The sequence below is a fragment of the Filicampus tigris genome, chromosome 1 (genome assembly GCF_054856515.1).
Source record: "Filicampus tigris isolate MCC_2025a chromosome 1, RoL_Ftig_1.0, whole genome shotgun sequence".
Classification (NCBI taxonomy): domain Eukaryota; kingdom Metazoa; phylum Chordata; class Actinopteri; order Syngnathiformes; family Syngnathidae; genus Filicampus; species Filicampus tigris.
In genome coordinates this window covers 37,091,074-37,113,572 of record NC_141217.1, presented here as the reverse complement: position 1 = coordinate 37,113,572, position 22,499 = coordinate 37,091,074, and the positions used below count along the sequence as shown (strand labels likewise).

General features: G+C 48.7%; 1 protein-coding gene across 5 annotated transcripts in view; it reads right to left on the bottom strand.

Moving 5' to 3' along the window:
- Positions 1-22,499, bottom strand: part of camta1a (calmodulin binding transcription activator 1a) — a 297,075-nt gene that overhangs the window by 8,098 nt on the left and 266,478 nt on the right. For 2 of the 5 annotated variants that reach the window (XM_086037898.1, XM_086037908.1), the window contains exons 9-21: positions 19,522-21,866; positions 17,792-17,918; positions 17,539-17,673; positions 6,527-6,714; positions 4,392-4,588; positions 4,227-4,305; positions 3,754-4,105; positions 3,180-3,640; positions 2,793-2,971; positions 1,911-2,154; positions 1,160-1,231; positions 347-367; positions 54-253 (exon numbers count right to left, since the gene is read on the bottom strand). In XM_086037898.1, the coding sequence (XP_085894024.1) occupies positions 54-253; positions 347-367; positions 1,160-1,231; positions 1,911-2,154; positions 2,793-2,971; positions 3,180-3,640; positions 3,754-4,105; positions 4,227-4,305; positions 4,392-4,588; positions 6,527-6,714; positions 17,539-17,673; positions 17,792-17,918; positions 19,522-21,866 (4,600 nt within the window). The remainder of the gene's footprint in view (positions 1-53; positions 254-346; positions 368-1,159; positions 1,232-1,910; positions 2,155-2,792; positions 2,972-3,179; positions 3,641-3,753; positions 4,106-4,226; positions 4,306-4,391; positions 4,589-6,526; positions 6,715-17,538; positions 17,674-17,791; positions 17,919-19,521; positions 21,867-22,499) is intronic. The other 3 variants (XM_086037916.1, XM_086037934.1, XM_086037925.1) reach the window with 2 other exon arrangements.

Sequence of the window (22,499 nt, the reverse complement as noted above, 5' to 3'; positions counted from 1 at the left end):
GCCCAAATTGTACGGTGCCTGACTTAACTGTGGCCCCTTGATTATGTGTCTACCTCAATTTGTGCTGCACCAGGGCAGCAGCCGCCCCGCGCTGGTGAGGCTTGAGCCTGCCAAACTCCTTGTAGCTGCGGTAGTATTGCTGAATGAGCACGGCGGCCTTCCTGCTCTGCTGGAACTTCTTCTGCTCGTGGTAGCTGCGGAATTTACTCTGGATAAGGATGGCGGCCTGCGTCATCTTCTTATAAAGTGCATACTGCAAACGAGAGCGACACAAAAACATCCCGCTGTGTCAACACTGGACTGCTTTTTGGGAACATCTTGAGGTGCTGGTTGTGCACAAGTTTACCTTCAAGGCTATCCATGTAAGCTAGCATAAAAGAACAAATATATGTACTGTTAATGAAGCACTGCGGCGATGTAACAAATCATTTGTCCAAAGATACTTTTGAGTTTGTGTTGGTGACAGCAAGAGGGAAACAAGTATAGTGGAACCCCGGTTTTTATATGTCCTACTTTTCACATGATTGGGTTTTTGACACTTTTTTGGGCCGATATTCTCTCCCAGTTTTTGTACATTCGCTTGGCTTTCGTACAGTTGGGAATAGTCGGTATCAAACACATCCTCCTGACCGCGTGACTCGACTGCGTATCTCCCGGCATTGCTTACGCAAACGGCACATTCATCAGAGGCATTTCCGTCGTTTTGGGGGCTAAAAAAACAGTTCCAAGATCTCTGATAGAAAAGACGAGAATCGCCACCAAATTCAAGAAAGTGCGAGTAGCAAAGTACGCAAAGGGTGGATTCTGTTCCAGATAACAACCTCTTCTCTGCTCGCTCCCCTCCACACTGTCATGCATATGCATGCCTTCAAAAGCCTTCAATAAAGGTCAAAGAGAAGCTTCATGTTCATTTATCCATTTCATGGGGCTTTTATATTTATTTCACTTTGTTTTTCTGAATGTTAAACGATAGCTATTTTCTATAAAACACATTTTGGAGCGCCTGGAATGGATTCATTTGATTTGCATTATTTCCAATGGGAAACATTGCTTTATTTTCTTTGCCATTCATTTGTAGCGTGTCCTTTTGGAACGGGTTGGTTTAGAAAGCCGAGGTTCCACTGCGGAGTCAATCAAATTTGAACACAAACGTTCCAACCTGTTTGTATTTCTTGTAACAACGCTGAATAACAGCAGCAGCTACTTCCTGTTGTTCTCGAAGCGGCCGCCCCTGTTGGAGAGTAGAGTGGGACGGGTCAGAGGTCGAATCATAACCTGCTCTTTGCCACCTTAGACATGAGTGGCCGCGTCCAGTTTCTTGGTGTCTTCACGTCAACGCCACCCTAGCCTGTGTCCAGCCTCGGTAGGAAGCTGCGAGTCGGAGAGGAAGCCCGACTCGTGACTTGCCAAACGTCCCCCTTGCCATTAGCTTGCAGATAAGCTAGGCGCCGTAGACACAAAGGACAGCAAACGGTTGATCATATGAAACACAGCAAAAGTAGTGAGGAACAGGACAGCGGGGGAAATTTGTTTCGAGAACGAGTTGACAGCAAGCGGCAGCAGGCTCCATTCAGCAAACAGCAGAGGAAGCGTCACCAGGAGTAGCGAGATGGAGGCCAATGCGAAAGAACATGCTCTGCTCAAGCCATTTTCCCATGCTGAGATCCCAGTGACATTTTTGTTCATGTTGTCATGTGTACACGAGCAAAGGAACGAAGAACACGACAGATAGACAGGAAAGTGTGCCGTCTGATAAGAAACTGTGCATTCCCCACCACCACAAAAATGACCTTCACCTTCCCCACTAGTTTGGGGGCAAATCAAAGCAAACCCATCAACGACTCTCCAAAACTGCACGAGTACTACAAGTGCACGCAGATCATACGCGACCCAAGGGGAGGGGCCTGTACCTTGTACTTGCGGAAGGCAGTCTGAACTAGACGGGCAGCTTCGTACAGCTCTCTTTGTTCCGGGTCGGACAGGGTCAGCTGGGCCAGGTCTCTCTCCACCTTGCTGTTGGAGGCGTTGATGAAGTCGCTCCAGTCTGCCGGCGATGGAAGCGTGGGCCCCTCCAAGGGCCCCTCTGCCAGCGGGGAACCCCCAGGAATCAGGCTGGGGTTGGACGATGAGGTCAAGGGATCGTTGTACACAGATCTGTGGAAAGAAAGAGACCAGGACGTTTACATTTGCTTCCTGTATGCTCACTGGCAAAGTGCAGTCACTGGCCACAGGTACGAGGGCCAACAAGTACTCTTCAAAATCATCATGAACTCACTCACTTTCTGTCGTGGACGTTTACTTTTTACCGCCACCGTGATTATGTATTCGTCAAGTGCACTTTTCAATGCCCACCACTGCGTTGGCTTTGGATTTGAGATCAGCACAGCTTTTCAGTTGAAGATACACACGTCTGAAATATCTCTCTTTTGTGAAGACACTGATCGTGCTCAATTATCAACTATAAGGTAGGAAATCGCTAAATATCAATACAGATCGACACACTTCATTTCTATCAACCTAAGCAAGTACATTTTCAAACGATCACGTCTACAGCAATCGATCAGAAATCACCATGACCCATTTTCACTAGCAACTGACACAAACTGAGCTATTTTTAGAGCAGACCTACTCATGTGGTCATTTGGGCGTCACCGGCACCATGTTGGTGACCCCTGGTGAAGCTGCGCCCCTGTTGTTCCACTCTGAGAGTACGCTAACCTTTTGGAACACAAGCTCATCTGAGGGAGGCATTTTGCAACACATGCTACCCTGTATCGGAGGTCCCGTCGTACCGTAAGTGTAAGATGCTGGGCAGCTGCTCTACATCTCCCAGGTAGTTGGCCAGCCAGTTCATGGTGTTGTTAACCCCCGATGTGTCTGCGGGCAAAGAGTCAGCAGAAGAGAAGTGCTCCCTCTTGATCCTCTCCGGCGTTGCCTCGATGATCTGCTCGGCCAGAGTCATCATGTTTGCCTATTTTGGTGAGACAAACATGGAGTCATCCATGTTGACTGATGCTGAGTGAACATTTCTGATTTGATGCAGGAGTGGCTGGACTAAAAACGATAGGCTCGCAATCAAGTCGACCCTTGGCAACCTGTGACTGTGCAGATATATCTCGTGTGTGATAGCATCCGACCTAAGTTTCAAGGACCTAACATGGTACACTTGTCCCTCTCACCTGTAGGTCATCCATCTGTGTGAGACAGTCGTGATTCTCCAGGTCATCCCGAAAGGAGAGCATTTCTGCGTCGGCCACGTTTCTGTCCGCCATGACCAGCATGCCGAGCTGTTCCCGCTGGCGTAAGCGGCCGACCAGCTTCTCCTTCCCCAAAGCGCCGCTTCCGCCGAGCACCAAGCCCTTCCGAGCCATGTTGCTGCTGGAGAAAGTCCATCTGGCTGTCCCAGCGCTGCCTCCTATAGACAGACTTTTGTCCAGGCTCTCTGAGGACTGGCTCTTGGGACTCGAGGACAGCTTGTGGAGCTGCTGCTGCTGCTCCAGGCTAAGAGGGACAGACATGGCCTTGTCGGGCCGCGTTTGAAACTGTTGCGGGTTGGGTTTATGCTTTTTGGCTAGCGGGAGGTCTCTTTGGCCCTCGCTGCTGTAGTAGCTTGAAGGCTCTGACCTGGGCCTCCTTAAGTCTGCAAAACACACAAAACGTCCAGGTTAGCTGCAGCAACTCAGAGAAAACGACTGAACAAATGAGACATTTTCCGGCCACCATTCGATGTGAAGTAGGAGAAAAGCTACGAGCCTGGATTGTGGCTGGTGTTAGTGGATGCCGGTGTCGTCGTAGCTGATCCTCCTCTCTTGCCACCGCCAGATGCGACTACATTCTCATTGGCCCAGCTCAGCATCCAGCTGTCTGTTGCGGGGGTGTCGGGCGCTGGCGAGAAAGACATGCGAGTTGTGGGGGGTAGCGGAGCCGGTGGCTGCTGCTCCTCCCTCTGCAGTTGCTCCAGACATTCTGCCAATTTAGTATGGCCCCGAGAGCGGGCGATGGAAAGAGGTAGACGGCCCAAAGAATCTGGAATTGCAAGGGCCCGCCGATCCCACTTGTACAGGACCACGGCTGCCTCCAGGTGACCCAGCGCGCAGGCCCACATCTGGCACAGTTGCAGAAGAGAGACACAGATGCAGCGGAATGCGAAAACATGATTCAAACATGGCCGCACAAGCTCCAATGTTATCATCATCGATCAAGCTGAAGATGTTCAGCTCTCTTACCAGAGGGGTGCAGGAGAAGTGATCCACGTTGAGAGGGTCCACTTCTAACTCCAGATCAATACTATCGGCATGTTTGGTGCTGAACGGAAGACAACCCAAAATCAAATGACATGCAAGCCACACTGAAAGCGCATGAGCGGTGCAAGGTCGGTATTTTGCCCCCACCGCCACTTGATGAGCGTCTGGATGAGGGTGGCGTAGCCCTGGCCGGCAGCCAGGTGAAGCAGCGTCATGCCTCGGAAAGTCTTGGAGTGGATTAAATGTTTGGACTTGGCCCAACAAGCTCTGCTCATCATCTTCTCACAAACCACAACCACGCGGCTCTCAAACGAGCTGCTGGCCTGCGTCGGGCCAGCTCCACACTGCCAAACACACACGAGTCAATCTCCATTGGTGCTTTCACAGCACGCTTCTTTCGAACAGCACCGCACTCACGCCATTCAGTTATTTGCGTATTGTTCTTTCTGTTTACCAGTAATGTCAATTACAGATCGAGGTAGGAGTATTATGACGCTTTACCAATAAAACAGGAAAGCAATAGTGTAATATATCAAGGAAGTAATCTTCTGGACGATTCCTTTATCTGATGCAGTCTTGGAAAGTAATGGAGCACAAACACTGGACTGTTGAAGTTGAATTTTAGTTTGCCATCTCGACGGAACAGGATGATGTACAACAGATGTAGACAGTGAACACACCCATGATGGATTTTATTTTAACGTACAAAACGTACCTATATGTGACAAATCCTTTCATTTGATTTGTAATCTGTCTAAGTCCACTAATAAGAACCAAATATGTCAGGGAAAATTAATTTGTACATGGCCGCATGAGTCGGAATGACAGCAGAGCACATCTTGACTTGTCTGAGTGTCCCAAATGTGTCAGACTGCAAGGACATTTTGCACAGGTCACCTCACAGAGTTGACATTGGCCCTAGTTTGGTCTTGGGCTAGTTCATACATTTCGGATGTATGCTTGAGATCACTGCCGTGCTGAGAGGTGACATGTCTCGTACGTCAGACAGTTTTGGGCCACTGTTGACTGGCATTTGCAAGGGTGGAGGGCCTTAAATTTGACACAAGCTCAATGCCCTTCCTTCTGAAGAAAAACAACCGCAAATCACAAGGTTGGCCCTACCACGCTAGCATGTTGGCATGCTCTTCTTTCATTCATTACTTGTGCCATTTATTTATTTTCCTTTATCTATCCAGGTAAGGCAATTGAGATTCGAATTTCCTTTGCAATGCCGGTGTGGCAGCAGACAGCAATGTAGAGCAAAGCACAATAAAAGCAAATACATACAATACATACCGAGGCTCAATTTTTTGCAGTATTGCGAATCAGTGAATCAATCATTTGAGGGGCACATTTGTAATTTTGAAGAGCAATTATTTGCAGGTTAATCCCAGGGACTTGAAGCAATGGCTTTATTTAAAAAACAAAGATTATGACAATATAATGAATGAACAATTGGTTTTCTTTTTTTATTACAAGCACCGAGCAGCACACTGTACTTTTTTGTTATCTGAGCCCTGAGCAACTTCGATGTCATCTTCAGTCGACAGAAGCGACAAAATGGCCGCCCCCTGAGATGGCTAAAAGTGGGTGCATTTCGCTGCTTAATTTATATTCCACAGACCCGATATTAATCAGAATGCCATATTTCCACTAGTGGGCCTGCATAGAACAAAAAAAATGTTTTGGTTGACTTGCCCTTTAAATGGTGCTACTTTGGGAATGATAAAGTTAATAAAACTGCTAGACCGGAGGGTGTGGGTAGTGGTGTGCACGGTCAACAGTGAGTAAAGACAGACTTTTATAGATTAGTGTTTTATAGATAAACTAAACCACTAAATCCACATCAGTGGATTTGTCTGCATGAGTGAAGAGAGGGGACATTACAGGAACTCCAGAGACAAAGAGTATGGCAACATGGTACAGTATACTGTACGGCGTGCGACTTTCGTTTGTTTTGAAGCTGGTCTTTATAGGACACCACCGCGATCTAAGGTTGGAAGACAAGTCATTTCATTGAAAAGAAGTTTGGCACAATGTGTTGAGGAAGGTCTGTTGATGCAAAAAGAGCCTGATTTGGTATTAACTTTAGAGAGCAGATGTGTGTTTCAAATGTAAATGGACATGAACTGACACAAGAAAGTGCAGTCGATACAATAATAAAGATAAGTGCAGTACTTTCTTCCCCCTTGAAACAAAAGACAAGACGTTGTTTCTAATGTGGCGGCCGTGATCTTGCGTCTGCTCTTTGTGCTGCGCGAGTTGCCTCAGCAGCTGTTTACCTGCGTCTGGCTGTTGCCGTCTCCCCCTCCTGCACCTCCGCCTGCCCCCGCTCCTCCGCCGCTTCCCCCTGTTCCTCCTCCAGCTCCACCACTCCCTGCGCTGCTCTGCTGCTGGTGGCTGGCCATCTCCGCCATCCTCCTCTCCATCTGCTCCAAGCGCTCCAGGATAGACATTCGGAACTGGTTATCTGGCCGAGCGGTGGGACACAGACAAGCGACACAATTCAGACCAGGTGTTTGATGCAGTGTGAAAACAAATGCACGCCTTTGCTGTCGTATCGGCGGCGGAGCGCACAACCTCGTGTGCCGACAAGACGAATGATCACACTGGGCGCCGAATGTGTTGCTTTCAGCAAGCAGCGGAGCTGCCGAAGCCCCTTGAACCACAACCATCAACCATTTGTGACATAAGCAGTAAATGACAAGGTCCCTCTTCTAGCTAGTCCAACCCCTGTGCAGTCATCATTAATCTGACTGAGAAGTGGGTGAGAACAATAGCATCAATCATGAACTTCATCCTAACAAGACGCTTTGCACCTCCAACAATTCATCAATCAGCTGTGATGGGGCTCCCATTTCCAAAAGCCGCTCTCGTGCAAGGCAGCCCGAGAAGATGAACAGGCTGAGCAATGACATTCAACTACCCCCGCCGTTCCCCCCCTAACCACCCCCCCCCCCCCGCCCTTTCACATGGGGCAAGCAGGACTCAAGGCCTCTCTGGCTGATTCAATGCGACCAGCGAGAGCGGCGAGAGCGCAAGAGTGCCGACAGGCCACTCCCCTTCCATAAGCAGATGCCATATCAGGTTGATAAGCGGGACGTGACCAATCAATCACAAGCATATCCAGAGTCCTTGAAGAAGAAGCCGCCGCCCCCTACACCCGCAGGGAAGTGCATTAGCCTTGAGAGTGCTTATATTGTGCTTAAGAGGCGGCACCCTATTGTATGTCAAGAGGTACTGTAGGTCTTTGGCAACAGGAAAAGCTAAGACCTAAATGACCTGTGGGGAGTTGTGAAGTTCTATTTCACCAAAATAATACTGGAAAGACTGCAACTGACAATACAAGCGCAGGCAAGCTTGACATGGCATTACGAGGCCTTTGGCAACATTAAAGGGGGTGTTGGCACTTACAGATGTTAAAACTGGGAGTCTGACCTGAAAACAATAACTGCGTAAAATAAATAAATAATCACATAAACAAATAATTGAATAAGTAAATCTTCCCTCTTTGGCCCCATCTTGTGCCTCTAATTTGAGTTGAAAAAAAAAAAACAAGTGTCGGAACAAAAACAATCAATCAGAGACAGAAGGCAGGACTGACAAGGTGTCAATCATTTGCCGTGCACTCGCAGCACACTGCCGCAGTCTCCCTCGTGGCCCGTTTTCTTGGGCTTCAGGAGCATTGCTAAAACTATGAAGGAAAATCCCCAGTTCGCAGTTCAAAATAAGGAACTGGATTACATCTTGCTAGCAGTTTGAAAACTGCAAGCTCCTCCTTCAACACTAGCTTTGGTCATACACGCAAACCGCTCACAGTATATCAACGTCCTCTACACACACGCACGCACAAACACGTATTCAAAGATTGTTGTGTCTATTCAGTGTAATGGGATGAGTACACGGAGGCCACTGCAGCAGCGAGTAGAGGAGACTGCATTAGCATTCCCCATTTAGCCACCATGAGGCCGTTTCTGTGGAAACCTGCTGCTGAGCGGTAACTAGGCGACAGCAACATGGCTGTGTGTGCACGGTCTGTCTTCTATTGGCTTATTGATGAAGGGGAGGAGAAGGACTGTCCACGGAAAAAAAAAATACAGGGAGACTCTTCCTGACTCGGCTTTGTGTGTCTGCTACTTGGCCCACTTGTCTCGGGGGAGGGTGTCGTCACGTGGGGCCTGATGCTGCGAGTGGGGAGCCTTCGCAACACAACATGCCGCCGTTTGTGCTTTACAGCCGCTAATGTCGGCCCACGCTAAAAGAGGTCAAACAAGCGCACGTCACGTCAGCGGCTGCTCAATGGCTGCACGCGGTGACAGCGTGCTGCAGCGTGCTCATTCGCTGCAGGTCGCTTCCCTTCCTGCCTTTCTGTGAAAAGCTCCTGTCTGATCAACAGGACTGAAAAAGACGCATGCGTCGACAGCATCTCCAGCAATCGAGCGGCTCATTCGTGCCAATTGGCATCCGCCGCTAAGGCGGCGTGCCTGCATCTGGAGTGGCGGGCTTGCGGTAAGGTCAGTGCACTGCGACCCGTCGCGCGCTCGACACAGGTCAAGGCAAACAGTCAAGCGCGCGGCGGCCGAGCGGCGAGTTAGCAGCACGCTGACATGCCTTTGTTCGGGCCCGGTGCTGCAGTGTGCTGCAGTGCAGATGATGTCATTTCCACCTGCTGCCTGCTGCTCGGAATGCCACGCACGTCCGCTGCGGAGGGAGGATGGGGGGAAGAGACGAGTGGGAGGAGACGGGGAAGGTGAGCGGCCAAACACGAGTGCATCAACGCGCTGACATGGTTGGCGCCTTCCCAATTGCGTCTTTGTGGAGGGGAGGGGTGTGGGGGGGGGGCGGGGACATGGTCGACGTGCTCACTCGCATACGTTCAGGCCAAGTGGCATCCATTCAGCAATCGAGTCCTTTTGTTTACAGCATAGAGCGATGGTGATTATTAGACTGGCTTCTTTATGTGTGCTTTTGCGCCGCAGTTGGACCCGTTCAAACTTTTCTCAATCAAATAGATGAAAATGAAAGTGAAGAATAGTCAACTGCGCAGCCCACTGCATAAATCGGTTGAAGTACTCTTAAGACACCAAAAAGACGCTGGCCAACGGTGACAGACGCTTACCCCCTGTGGCGTCCGGCCGACTGTCGGCACGTCACGGTGGAGGAATACGCCGCAACGACAGACAGCGACGCTGACCATTAAAGTGCCTTCTGCGCATGCATAAGATGTAACACCCTTCCATACCTTTGGCGGCGGTAGTCAACATTTCTCATGGTTAGAAAATTCCAACCGGAAAGATGTTGGCCGGGGGCGGATTATAAAAACGTAAACAATGCATTCGGCTCTATTCTTCGCTCACGATGAACTCCCACGCGAAGTAAACCATCACATTCTTGACACGGTATTGTGAAATACTTACGTGGTCAACCCTCGCTCTTGTACTTGTAAGAAGATTAAGGCAGCGGAGGCGCGCTCACTGTTTTTCCGCATTTGTCTCTTCCCGTTGGTGCTCCGCGCGCTGATTTGCCAGCTAACAGCCAATCAGAGTGACCAAATGTCACGACTGGCGACGCCGATTCAACATGCGTAAACGCCCTCAAGACGCTTACAGACGGGTTACGACACTACGACGGTGGTCACTACACCAATCAGACGCCGCTTAAAGACGCTTCACGACCTCCGTCGTCGGTTTGGTCTATCAGGGCCTTTGCACTGCACTGCAAAACTACCTGCGATGTCCTCTCGGAGGGTCACACGTCTCCCATCCAAGAGATAAATGCCTGAGAGGCTGAAAAAATGCCACCAATGAAGTCTTTTAATGGAGTGGCCGTTATCAGCATGCACATGAAGAAAAAGCCACCACTTAATGGTGTCCGACAAAAGAGCCTGAACATTTATGACCACTCGCACAAATGAGTCATTTTATCGCCTGCCATGGATCCTCATTAGAAGAAATCACTTGCGCTGCCCCTGTGGACCCGAGAGCCGGCCAAGACGGCTTCCATGTGGAAACTCACTTTAGCAGCCTCCGCCACTTTGGTGCGCGATCGCACTAACTTGGCCTTGGCTTTCTACGGCTGTTCTCACAGAATCACTCAGGCTCTTTCCATGCAGACCAGTCGGAATAAAATGATGCAGACGTGGCAGACACTCTTCAAGAAGAAACATATGCAACGTGTGGGTGGGGGTGGGGGGCATGCAAGGGCTGCATAAATTTGAGCTGAGCGGGGAGCAAAAGGAAGATGTGCCAGGGTATAAAATGTCTTAAAGCGGAAGTCAACTCAAACATATTACAACCAAACACAACATATAGTTGAAACAAGGCATTCGGATTGATGTTGTGATTGTGGGACAGCTCACTTGTTTTCTGAAGCTGAGCCATGATTGGTCGTTATCTGAGCCCTGAGCAACTGTGATGTCATGTTCAGTCGACAGAAGTGACAAAATGGTCGCCCCCTGAGATGGCTAAAAAGGGGTGGATTTTGTTGCTGGCCTCATATTCCACAAACGCAATATTAATCATAATGCCGTGTTTCAACTAGCGAAAAATATGTTTGGCTTGACTTCCTCTTTTAGACAGGCTGGAGAATTCTGAGCCAGGGTGAAGTAAGCAGGTGCTGAAAACGTTCCCTCAAGCAACACGTGAGGTGTTCCAACTGAAGAATTAGCTTTAGCAAGGTGTTTCGAAAACTCCAGGAACAACTCAAAGAGCCAACCTTTGATTAAGGCTGACTTTATCCTCAAATTAAGAGGACATGTTCAGGCATTGACCTTTTTTTTTCTTTTTCTTCTCCCTGCAGCCAATTTGTGACATGAGCAGCATGCATGTGACATCAAGACGGTCAATTTGTTTCAAAGCATAATCTCAAATTCCAACAGGTGCGTACTTGCAAAACTAAGCAATGTCCTGCCTTGTCCCACTCACTTTCTCGCATGGCTGGCCTCGGGCGGAATCCTGGCTCCTTGAAAATCATCACTTTGCAGGAGAACCCAAAACGGCATGTTTGTTCAACCATTGCCAAAGAGAGCAAGCCATTTTCAACACTTTAGTTGCTCAATGATTGGTCAAACCAACACCCGCGCGTGTCAAATGATCAAAAGAACAGATTTGCAACAAGGTATGAAACTTACCAAATTGTGACATATTTGAGCCCGACGCCCGTGATATGCAGTTTAGCTATTTGGACTCATACCGAAAGATGACTCAAAAGGTCACAATGTGTGACTGCATTGCTTGTTCTGCTACAAGGAGAGAGTGGCTCTGCACCGCCTGGCCTTTATCCAGCTAAATAATTCAATACGAGTCCAGTCGGGAAAGTCAAGAGATAGATTCTGTCACAACAAAGGTAAAATGCCAAGACTGAGTGCCACGGGCACTTACTGTCATCTACCATTCCACTAATACACTGCTACACAATTGGCCTCATGACTTGGACAGCGGGGGCAGTGAATTTGAATTTCGGTTGTCTTAATGATATTGTGTGCATAAATAAAGAGTAAATACACATTATACAAATCAGGAGTCCGATTAAAATTGACCATAAACTAACCCACAACCTTGAACAAGCGCCATTTTGTCACATGAAGTGTGAATTATGACTGTGGACAGGATAAAGTGAACAGCTATGGCCACCAGCGACGAGCAATCTTGACTAGGTTCTAATTTACACACAATGTGATGTCATTTTTCCCTACATTGAACCTGGAAAGGATTTCAGTGCAGAGCATGAAACTTAACTCAAGATCAACTTGGAACTTGCTCTGAGTACATTAGCAACTGTCCACAAGTGGCAAAGCCTTTATCGGAACCTCTCAGGCATTCCTGCCACAAGGGATGAATTAATAACGAGGGGCCACCACTGCCAAGAACAAAAGCAAAAAAACAACAACAACAATTCCAACAAGAGTCCATCCAATGCCACAGGTCCCACGTTATGGGCGGTGACAACCAGCTCGTTGGGCACTTGTGAATTTTGTTTGCCACTGGTAACGTCACATTTGTGTGTTGCACTACAAAAGGAAGTGATGTTATTGGACTGGATTATTGGACAGGACTGTAAATGCTCCACTGTATTGGTGGCCCTGCTCAGTAGCATTGTTTACGTGTTAACTTCACATCACGTCGCCATGTAGCCGGTCACACATCGTTTTTCCATAGATTCACTTCAGAGTTCAATTAATAAGTCATTGAGCTGTAATTGCTTGAAGTGTAGTAAAACAAAAGCTTCCGTTGGAAGTTGCTGTTCGGATCTTGTAGGTGTTGAAATGACAGGCAGGCAGATGTGGATGGAAGGAAGGAGGGAGGTTGGAAGGGATGGATGGATGATGTAATTTACTTGATTCCAAGCTAAGTGTTTGTATCGTGCCAAAGTGTTCAAGTGGCGTATGTGTTGCACTTGTGTAGTGTAGAAGCTATGCACGAGCTTCCAACAAGAGGGAGACACTATGTGGCAGACCTGGGATGTTGGCGACTTGTTTCCGTACAACAACAGTGTGTGATTGCAAGTTGAAAAGGGATGCAGGCTGATTCTCGACCAATGTGAGCTCATCAGGTGTTACCCACTTCCACTTAAAGTGGAAGTCAACCCAAACGTATTTTTTTCCAGAATATGTTCTATGCAGGCGCAGTAGTTGAAATACAGCATTCTGATTAATATTGCGTTTGTGGAATATAAATTAAGCAGCAAAACACATCCGTTTTGAGCTATCTCTAGGGGCGGCCATTTTGTCACTTCTGTCGACTGAAAATGACATCAAAGTTGCTCAGGGCTCAGGTAACGACCAATCACGGCTGACCTGTTTTCTGAAGCTGAGCCTTGATTGGTCGTTACCTGAGCCCTGAGCAACTTTGATGTCATCTTGAGTCGACAGAAGTGACAAAATGGCCACCCCATGAGCTAGCTAAAAACGGGTGGATTTCTCATATTCCCCAAATGCAATATTAATCAGAATGCTGTGTTTCGTTCGACTAGTGGACCTGCATAGAACATATTCTGGAAAACAATATATTTGGGATGACTTCCACTTTAATTGGTCCAAAAATGTTTCGTGTATTTTCTACAAATTATGTAACTTTGTTCATCTGTCTACGTCAGCAACCTATAGCGAAAGGAAAAAAAATTAAAAGCTCTTCCACTAGATGGCAGATGGCCCAATAAACGTGTGTTAGCGTCTGTTGCCATTCACCCAACAAGTTTGGTGTTCAACTAAACAGGCCCACACTAACCAAGTCAATTGAAATGAGATCATGAGACTTTTTTGTGACATTTTTGTTTGCTGGTGTGCCGTGTTTTTTTTCTAATGGAAAAATAGGCTATGTGAAACACCGCACTTTTTCAATGAAGAAGGCCATCAGTGCACTCTAAAATCAGTTGGGTTAAAAATAACACAATTGTGGGTCAAAAATGGACCGATCCACTAATTGGGTCAATTTGACCCACATTCTTGCGTTGTTTTGTACAAAACAGCCCAATCTTTGGGGGTTGTTTGGTCAAAAACTAACCAAGTTGGGTCAAATTGACCTAAGAGTGGGATGCATAAATAATGCGTGGGGGGGAAAAAATCGTAAGATAACAATGCTTGCTTGATTTCATGCAGTATAGTCGTGAGTCGGGATGTTCCGACTGCAGCCAGCGGTGGACGTTGGTTTCAAAGTCCACCTCAGCAGTGTGCAGCGACAACAGCAGCATGCAACTTCAACTTCTTCTGACCGCTCTCTCTCTCTCTCTCTCACATGCACGCGCACACGCACGCACACACAGGCACACAATGGAGAACAAGCCTGAAAAAAACACAACACTGCAGCCTGAAGTTCTAACCTTCTATCTTATTTTCCATCGGGTAGCGTCCATCCCAAACGTGGGGTGAAAAAAAGCACGCCTCTTTTGTTTGTTAGGAGGCGCAGGTGTCAGTCACCGGTGTCCTGACCCACGCGAGTCACGCCATGGCTGCATCCCACACGCACACACACAAAGGCAAAAAAAAAAAAAAAAAGAAAAAGAAAATAAATGTTGGTCCCAGCCCCTCAGACAAAGAAAGGCAAAAGCACGTCCGCGTCCATGTTGTGTGGTCCGAGTGTCAGCCTGCTCCACGGAGTCAAACAATGGAACAAGTGAGAGGAGCGAGCGGCGCCGAGAGCTACTCCTCTTGCTCTAAAAGCGCCCCCCCCTCTCCTCCTCCCCCTCCATCTCCACTTCTTTCACCTGACACACGCACGCACACACATACACACACACTAGTGCACACGTGCTGCCGGTAAACAGACGGCACAGTCCCCCCCCCCCCCCCCCCCCCCCCGCCCCGCTCACCTCTTTGTTTACCGCGTTCACGGCACCGGCTCGTGTCGGCGTTACATTCAAACAGGTTTGATGCCGCCGCCTCGTTCAAGTGCATCTTTGCAATAGTTCAGTCAAACACGCCCACCCAGCGCCTGTCTTGTAGTTGCTCAGTGTGCTGATTGCAACAGTCTGCGCGCCGCGTGCGCGAGGATGTAGTCCGGCTGCGGCTAAAGCAGCCACAAACGCGCGAGCGCACAAACACACACACACACACACACCCTGGACCGGGTCTATAAGGATGGAAGTGCTGGATCTTATTGGAGAGATGTGCAGCGGTGCTGGCTGTGTCCTGCCCATGGATCCCTACCTGCAATGCTGCAGAGGAAGAAAAAAAAAAAAAAGAAGCGCCCCTTCCCCCACTCTGCATTATGACAAATCAAGGCAGGCAGGCAGGCAGGCAGCAGTGGCATGAGCATTATCACAGCACCAATTTGTCATCCTTGGTCAAGCTGCATGCGCACACCGCTGCGGACTAAATGCAAAGTGTTCCATCCGTCGCCTTGAGGAATCGGGTGGCTGCTTTGACTTCAAGTCCGCGCATGCGGTCGCACTGCACGGAAGCGCATGAGCGTGATGGCTGTGTGGATGACCACCACATGCACCAGTGACACTGCCTGCCTGACTGCCTGCCTGCCTGCCCGACTTGGGATCAAAGTTAGCAGAGATGCTCGCTTTCAACTTGGTTCAGCAGAAAACAAAGCCCAAACGTCTGGTGTGTGTGTGTGTGTAGATTCTGTCCACGGGCAGAGGTCTTGATGCTGCTGACGATTTGGCCATGTAGCTGGTTCGTGATTCCCGAATACACCCAGTCGCTTTTGCATCCTTTGACTTCTATACTCATCCACAAAATGTGTTCCTGTTCCGATCCTGCATCCAAAATGTTGCCATGATTAACACTGTCAGAGAAGTATTCATTGACCATAAGTTTACCAGAGCTGGGCACTTGACCCTTTTTTACCGGTCCGTCCTCCGTTCGCGACCTGGGTACCATTCCGTCCTCGTCCCTCCATCCTTGTTCATAAAAATGATCGTCGTCCGACCCCGTCCGTCCTCGTCCTTTTAAAGCGATTCTGTCCTTATATTCTGTCCATCCGCCCCCCCATAAATATTATCTAAAGATCATTAGCTCATTATTTAAAGATCATTAGCTCATTAGCTGACTAATTGGAAACGTACATCCATTTACCGACTGGGATTATGAGTGGATTGAATTGTTTACAAATGTTTAAGCACGATAGCATTTAGTTGCAACACAACACCGTCGATGTGACGAAGACGACGATAATGATGCAGAATGGAGCAAGCGAGGTAGGGGACATCAAGAGAATATTGAAGATTGAATAATAACGCAATACTAACGCGCTTTATTGCAAAACTTTTGCGTTTTAACGCAGGACGTTTTCAGTTTTTATAAAATGATTATTGCAAAATAACACAAGGTTATTTGGAGAGGAAACAAAGACTTCCATTTCAGATAGTTTAAATGTATACGCTTGTAGAGATTTTTACGGTCTAAAGATGTCCCACACAAGGACGTACTTCGCATGCAAAGGGATAATGTACTAAATGTTAACAGTTACTTAACAAAACTAAATTGCTATCCCGGATTACACACACCAAACAAGCTGGCCGTGTTTCTGTCAGTCAGTGAAATGGCGTCCTGACTCATGTGGCATTATCCACGTTATTACATGTGTTTAACCACTAGAGGGCAGAATATGCATTTGCAATGTGACTGCTGGGAAGCACATGAAAAGCGTTGTGCAGGCAATTAATGAAAGCAGCTCCGTAGAAGAGAATATGCCGTTGTCCGGACGGACGGGCGACTCCGTCCTTGGGACGGAATGCCCAGATCTGATGTTTACTTTTGTGTTCATGAGGTAGTTCAAGTATTATGAATAGCTCTCGCTTGAGCACCACTGTAAGCAAGCCCAATAATAAACATACTGTAATTTAACCTGACTTTGGATGGTTGACATACTGTAGCGCTACAATTAGCTTTAATTATGTAGGCGTCCCTAATGTGTTCAGTCGAGTTTGACAAGAGACGAATGTATTATCTACGTGTACCAAAGCAGAAAAAGCAGAAATCAGAAAAGAGCTAGCAGCAGATGACTGCAGGTAGCAAGCAAGGAGTTAAACTGGGTAAGGTACAAGGATGGGCTTCTTTTTCCACAGAGTCAGCCGGCTCCTCCTCGACTGCTTCTGTGAATGAGCCAGTGATGCTGAGGCATGCACGGGCGTATGAATGGCGGATGGATCGGCTGCTTGTGCCATGTAGGAGCCGCCGTCTCCCTCCCTCCTGCTCCCTCCGGGGCGTCTGCAATGCAGCTGTCCTGGGAGCCCGTGCTTCACCACGTCCTACTTTAGCCTGTCAGTGCTCAGGCGCTGCCGGCATGCTTTTCCTCGCACAGCAAACGCACACACACGTTCGCGTCTACAAAGAAGCATGCTGATTATATTCTGGTGAATGTGCTGCGTGTCTTGCAGAGTCTGAATGTTGCACATGGATGTGGATGCTGGTCACATGTAAGCATTTTTCAAGTTTCTACTGCAGTTTGCTCAATAGGAAAACCCAACACGCTGGAATTATTGACCAAAACGACTGCCACAACAATCCGTACAAGTGGCAAATGAGGGCAACCCAAGTAAAACCTCTCAAACAAGCTATGGAGTTAATATAGACTGTACATACGTTCAACTACAAGGCAGAATAAAACACATTCCAATACAAGTTACTAAACAGATTTTTCTTCTTTAATTCCAACAAGATTAACTCATTCACTGCCGGACATTTTCAGACCCTCTTTTACCCTAAGGTTTGAGAAAAATGTGAAAAAAATATAAATAAATTCCTGGGATTGAATGGCTGGACTGTGAAAAGACAAATAAATACGTCAATGGCAGTGAATGAGTTAAGATCCAAATGCTTCAAAAGAAGCGGTTGAGGTTATCTTACCGTCCAGTGAGAGCCAGTCGTGCTGAGAGGAGGGCAGCGACGGAAGCGCACGAGCCTTGTACTCAAAAACCACCGAGCTGGAGATGATCTGATTGCTAACGGCCACCTGGAGCGTCACCAGACCTGTGTCATGAGCTGATGACACAGAGCACACGTTTGGGATGTTGACTACTTGTGTGCAAATCAATATGAAGCAAGGATGCAGCTTGCACCATGACTGTGAATTTTGACAAAGTTGGCATGCATATCTGACCGGGGCAGTAGCAACGCAGCACTCCCGGTTGGATGAGAGAGGCTGGAACTGAGATCTGGTCGAATAAGCAGCTGTAGTTGGAGGCTGATTCTTGCCAGGGCCCCGTGATCAGCACTTTCACACCACCCTGCAAAGCACGTGCAGGTGGAGTTCCAAAAGTCAACAACAACTGCCAAATATCTTTGGCGTGAATCAAAACCTCTGGCGTTGCAAAGCTAATAATTTGCTTTGGTACGGGGAGGGTGAACCTTTGTTTTGTCAAGAACATCTTGATCACTTGTGATCAGACAAAAAATGAGATTATTTTAGGATTTGAGGTACTGCCTACGACTGTACTTGTCGTTCAAACAGCATATTGGGTGTCCCACAGGAACGATGGGTGAAACTGGCTTTTTTTCTGAATTCCAGAGCTGCCCATATGTGACGGACCTGTCCGCCTCTATGACGGACGCCCATTTTGTAGGCGATACATGATTGAGGGGAAACTTAAAAAAATAGTCGGACTAAGCATTGTTGGAAGCCCATTTTTACCCATCTATTTTGTCCATCCGATCTGATGGATAGATGAAGTAAATCAAACCCTTGACTTGGCATTTCAAGCATTTGCACCTTCATCCTGGTGTCAGTTTAACCGGAGGATGGAGTGGTTTAAAACTATAATCAAGGCGTGGTTGAGTATTGAATTATTTTGTCCTCTTACCAAGCACCGATGGTGATTATGATGCATTGAAGTGATTTGCATACTATAACCGATTCATTGTTTGAACTTCTTCATGTGTATTTTTTACTGGATGTGGAACTGTTGTGCTGCCAACATTGTCAATTCAGCCTTGGACAAGAGATTCTGTATCTTAAAAGGACTATTCCTGGTTGAAAATGAAAATTTCCCCACTGTGGGATAAATAAAGGCATTCTTATCTTATCTTATCTTATCTTAAACATTATTATTATTATTATTATTTAAATTTAAACTAATAATAAAATACATTTATATTATGGTTACACGCAAAGGCTATTTGACTTGTGTTGGTGCAGAATAGCAATGTTCTTTGACGTGTTTAGTTCTCATGGAGCAGAATAACTTCAAAATGAAGCTCTCAACATGATGCGATGCAGTTCTACACCAGTACGAAAACATTTCGTTCATCAATACCTTTCTGATCTCTGTGACAGAAACACAAAAAATTGAGCATTATGTAAGTAGCATTTTTGGACGAACTGTATTGCACATGATTGATTGAAGTCATTATACTCTCCCTGTATTTTTCAAGTGAAAACAAAAAATTAAAAAAAAAAAAAAAAAAAAAAAAGAACCAGGGAGTGTTTAACTATCGTATGCTGCCACCTAGAGCACGAAGCAAAAAATACATCTGGAGTAAAATGCTGGTGCGGAATCATTATATTGCCCCTTACTGCCATCTTGTGGACAGTGAATATCACGTCAGGTTGATCATTTTACTGTATTAATCTGCTGAACATTAGAGGAGGCGACATTACTATCCACCCCTTCATCCGCTTATCCTCACGAGGGTTGCATGCGTGGCGGAGCCTATCCCAGCTGTCTCGAAGTGAGCATCGGGGTACAACCCGCAATACTTTATTGTACATCTTGACAAGATTAACCCAAACAGCACCACTTTGAATCTTGGGGAAAAGCAGCATTCAACAAATCAATGTCAGCGCTAGCATCTAGGGTTCCCTTAAATCCAACAGCATAAACACTCACTCACCTCAGGGTAGGACCACTCGGGAGAGTAGTCAGTGACCATGAAGAGCCGCCCGGTGGCCTGGAGCATGCCCAGAGCGCCGTGCGCAACGGCTGCAGACACCACGTCGGCTACGTTCATGTATGACAGCGATCCCGCCTCCCCAGCGTTGCCCCCCGCACCCGCACCGCCGCTCAAGGACTGGGGGCTGCAGCACGGTTGAAGGCAGAGCTCTGACGGGTTGTAGCCAGACCCCCTGGCATCCTCCTGCCCCTGTTGGGGGCCCCCGCCGGCAGTGTTTTGAGCCTCGGAGCTGTGTGAAGTGACGAGCTGGTGAGCGTAGAGGCTTGCACCGGCGGACATGGCCGTTCCGCCGCCATCCACTGAGATGAAGTCGTTAATGAGGTCCGAGAACTGGTTTCCGAAAGAGATGTCGAAGTGATCAAGGCTGATCTCCATGCCCGCCCCCCCTGCTCCTCCGCTAGCGGCGGCTCCCCCCAAGCCTTGGTGGCTTGCGACAGCGTTGTAGAGTCCCTGGACCAAGCTCGCTCCCTGGAGGAGCGGCTGAAGCTGCTGTTGTTGCGGCGTGCGGTTGCTGCCATCTCCGTTTCCATTATGAAGCGCCATACCTTCACCTGCTCCACCGTTCCCTTCTCCTCCTCCTCCTCCTCCTGCTCCTCCGCCTCCTCCTGCACCTCCATCTGATGCCTGCAGATAGTGCTCAGTGGCGCCTCCTTCTCCATTAGCTGCCACACAGGCCTGCATTTGCTCTCCCGGCTTGAGCAGGTTGTCCGCTCCGTTCTCGGAGACTCCGGCCTGCCCAGAACTGACACTCGCCGGCTGCTCCAGAGCCGCCACCTCGTCGTGCTCGTTGCCGAGCCCGGGGAACGTGCCCTGGTATTGTAGCAGCTGCAGGGATCCGGTCTGGCTGGCGCTGTGTGTCGGTGAGCCTCCATTATAGTTGGCCCGGTGTTGGGCCTGCTGGTGGTGGTGGTGGTGGTGGAGGTGACCATTACTAGCAGGAGGTTCAGTCTTCACCACATGCAGCCCCATATAAGTTCCCGATTCATGGGTGTTGTGCTCCATCATGTGTGTTTTCTGGCTCATGCTGGCCCTCCCCTGCTGCGCCTGGCCGGACTGAGAAGCATCCTGGAGGAAGAAACTGGGAGAGCGGTTCTGGTGCGGCATGTGAGGACTAGACATGGCTTGGCCGTAGCTCACGGCCGAAGCGCCGGACGCGTAGTCCTGCTTGGCATCGATAGCGCTGAAATCCATTTGCTCCAGGGTGGTGCTGGGACTTAACGCACCCCCGGAAGGAAGCAAGGATCCCGCTGGGGTCAACGTGAGGCTGCCCTGACCTGAACCGGAGCCAGGTGGCACAGACACGCCGCCGCCGCCGCCGCCGCAGTTCACTACCGCCCCCACCTGGTAGCCACTCTCCTTGGCCAGCTGCTGCTCAAAGGAGGTGTCTTCGGTCTTGATGTTCTTCACCAAAGCTGAGCTGAAGCCGTAGCCGTTGTCCGTCATGGAGGGAGAGCTGTGCAGAGCGCCGTTGGCGCTGCCACCGTTGACCCCGCAGGAGGATGAGGCGCAGTTTGCTTCAGTCTTCATCGCACTGCCTCCGTAGGTCTGGCCTTGTTTGGGGTTGTTCAGGAAGCAGTCGGGGTCAAAGTTCATGTTGGTCTCCGGGATCTTGATGCTTCCGGAGTCCAGACTGCTTGAGAGAACCAGTTCCTCCGAAACCCCGGCTGCGGACAGCATGGAAAGACTGTCGCCAGCGTTCCCAGGCTCGCCCACTGCTCCGCCGGCGAAGGCGAACTTGTGCCGCTCTGAGGTCACAGAGAGCACCAGACCCTGGGAGCTGGCATCTGCAGCCATGAGGTGAGCGTTGGGGGCACCGGTCGGAGACATGCTGTAGACGGGCTCTCCGGCCACTTCTGACATGAAGACGCCCTGGGAAAGGCCAGACATGACGGAGGCCACGTGACTCATTCCTGTCACCGCCGGGCTGTCAGCCATGTCCGGGTCGCTGTTGAGGCCGCTGCTGATGGACACGGGGGAGTTCTGGGTGGTGTCAGGCACCTCAACCTGGTTGGTGGATGACACCTCGGTGCTGTTCTGATGCAGCAAGATGGGCTTGTGGACTTTACCGTTCCGTTTCTCCCTGGCGCTGCCCCCTCCTCCGCCGCCCCCTCCCCCGGAGCTTTTGGTGCCAACATGGCCGCTGTGTTCGGTTTTGCCCTCGGATACGTCGTTGTTTTGGACTTCAGAGTGAGCGTTGCTGTAGGCTCCTGTACGGGGGTCCACCTTGGGGGAGATGATGCGATGCTTGGCGCTGTTGCATTTGTGGTGCACGCTGCTTCCAGCGCCTGAGGGCGAGCAGGAAACAAAGCAAAGGATTTGGATTAGTGAGGGCTCCGAAGAAAAAAAGAAAGATAGAAAAAGAAAGAAAGAAATAATTACTTCAATATGCCATTAGGGTGATCCATTTGTTTTCGTTCTTCAACAAAGGAGGTACGGTATGTACAATCATTCACTTAAATGCATCGCTTATAGCCATACCATTTGTAGCTCCCTGGGAAATTTTGTGGGCTTAGGCGTAGGATTGTTATTAATACATAATGGCTTTTCATTTGAAGTTGCATGGATGGCATCAGCTGCACAAAGTCCACTGAGTGGCGAACAATTGCGAGTGTTTTCAAAGGCAGCGAATGGTGCGTTCGCGTCAGAGTTCGTTCAAGGTCGCAAATGTTCGCAAAACATTTGGCAACTGTTTGCCGACAGTTTTAGTGATTTTTCTTCAACAAGTTCAAAATTCCCTTGCGACAAGAACAGTACGGGCGAACGTCGCAAACATTTGCGACCTTGAATGAACCCCGACGTAAACACGCATTTTCTTACCTTCGTCACCAGTCGGAAATATTCGCTCCTCAGTGGGATAGGGCTTTAGGCATCAGAAGAATCTGGCAGCAAAGCTAATGTTTTCTAGGATGTGAAAGGTA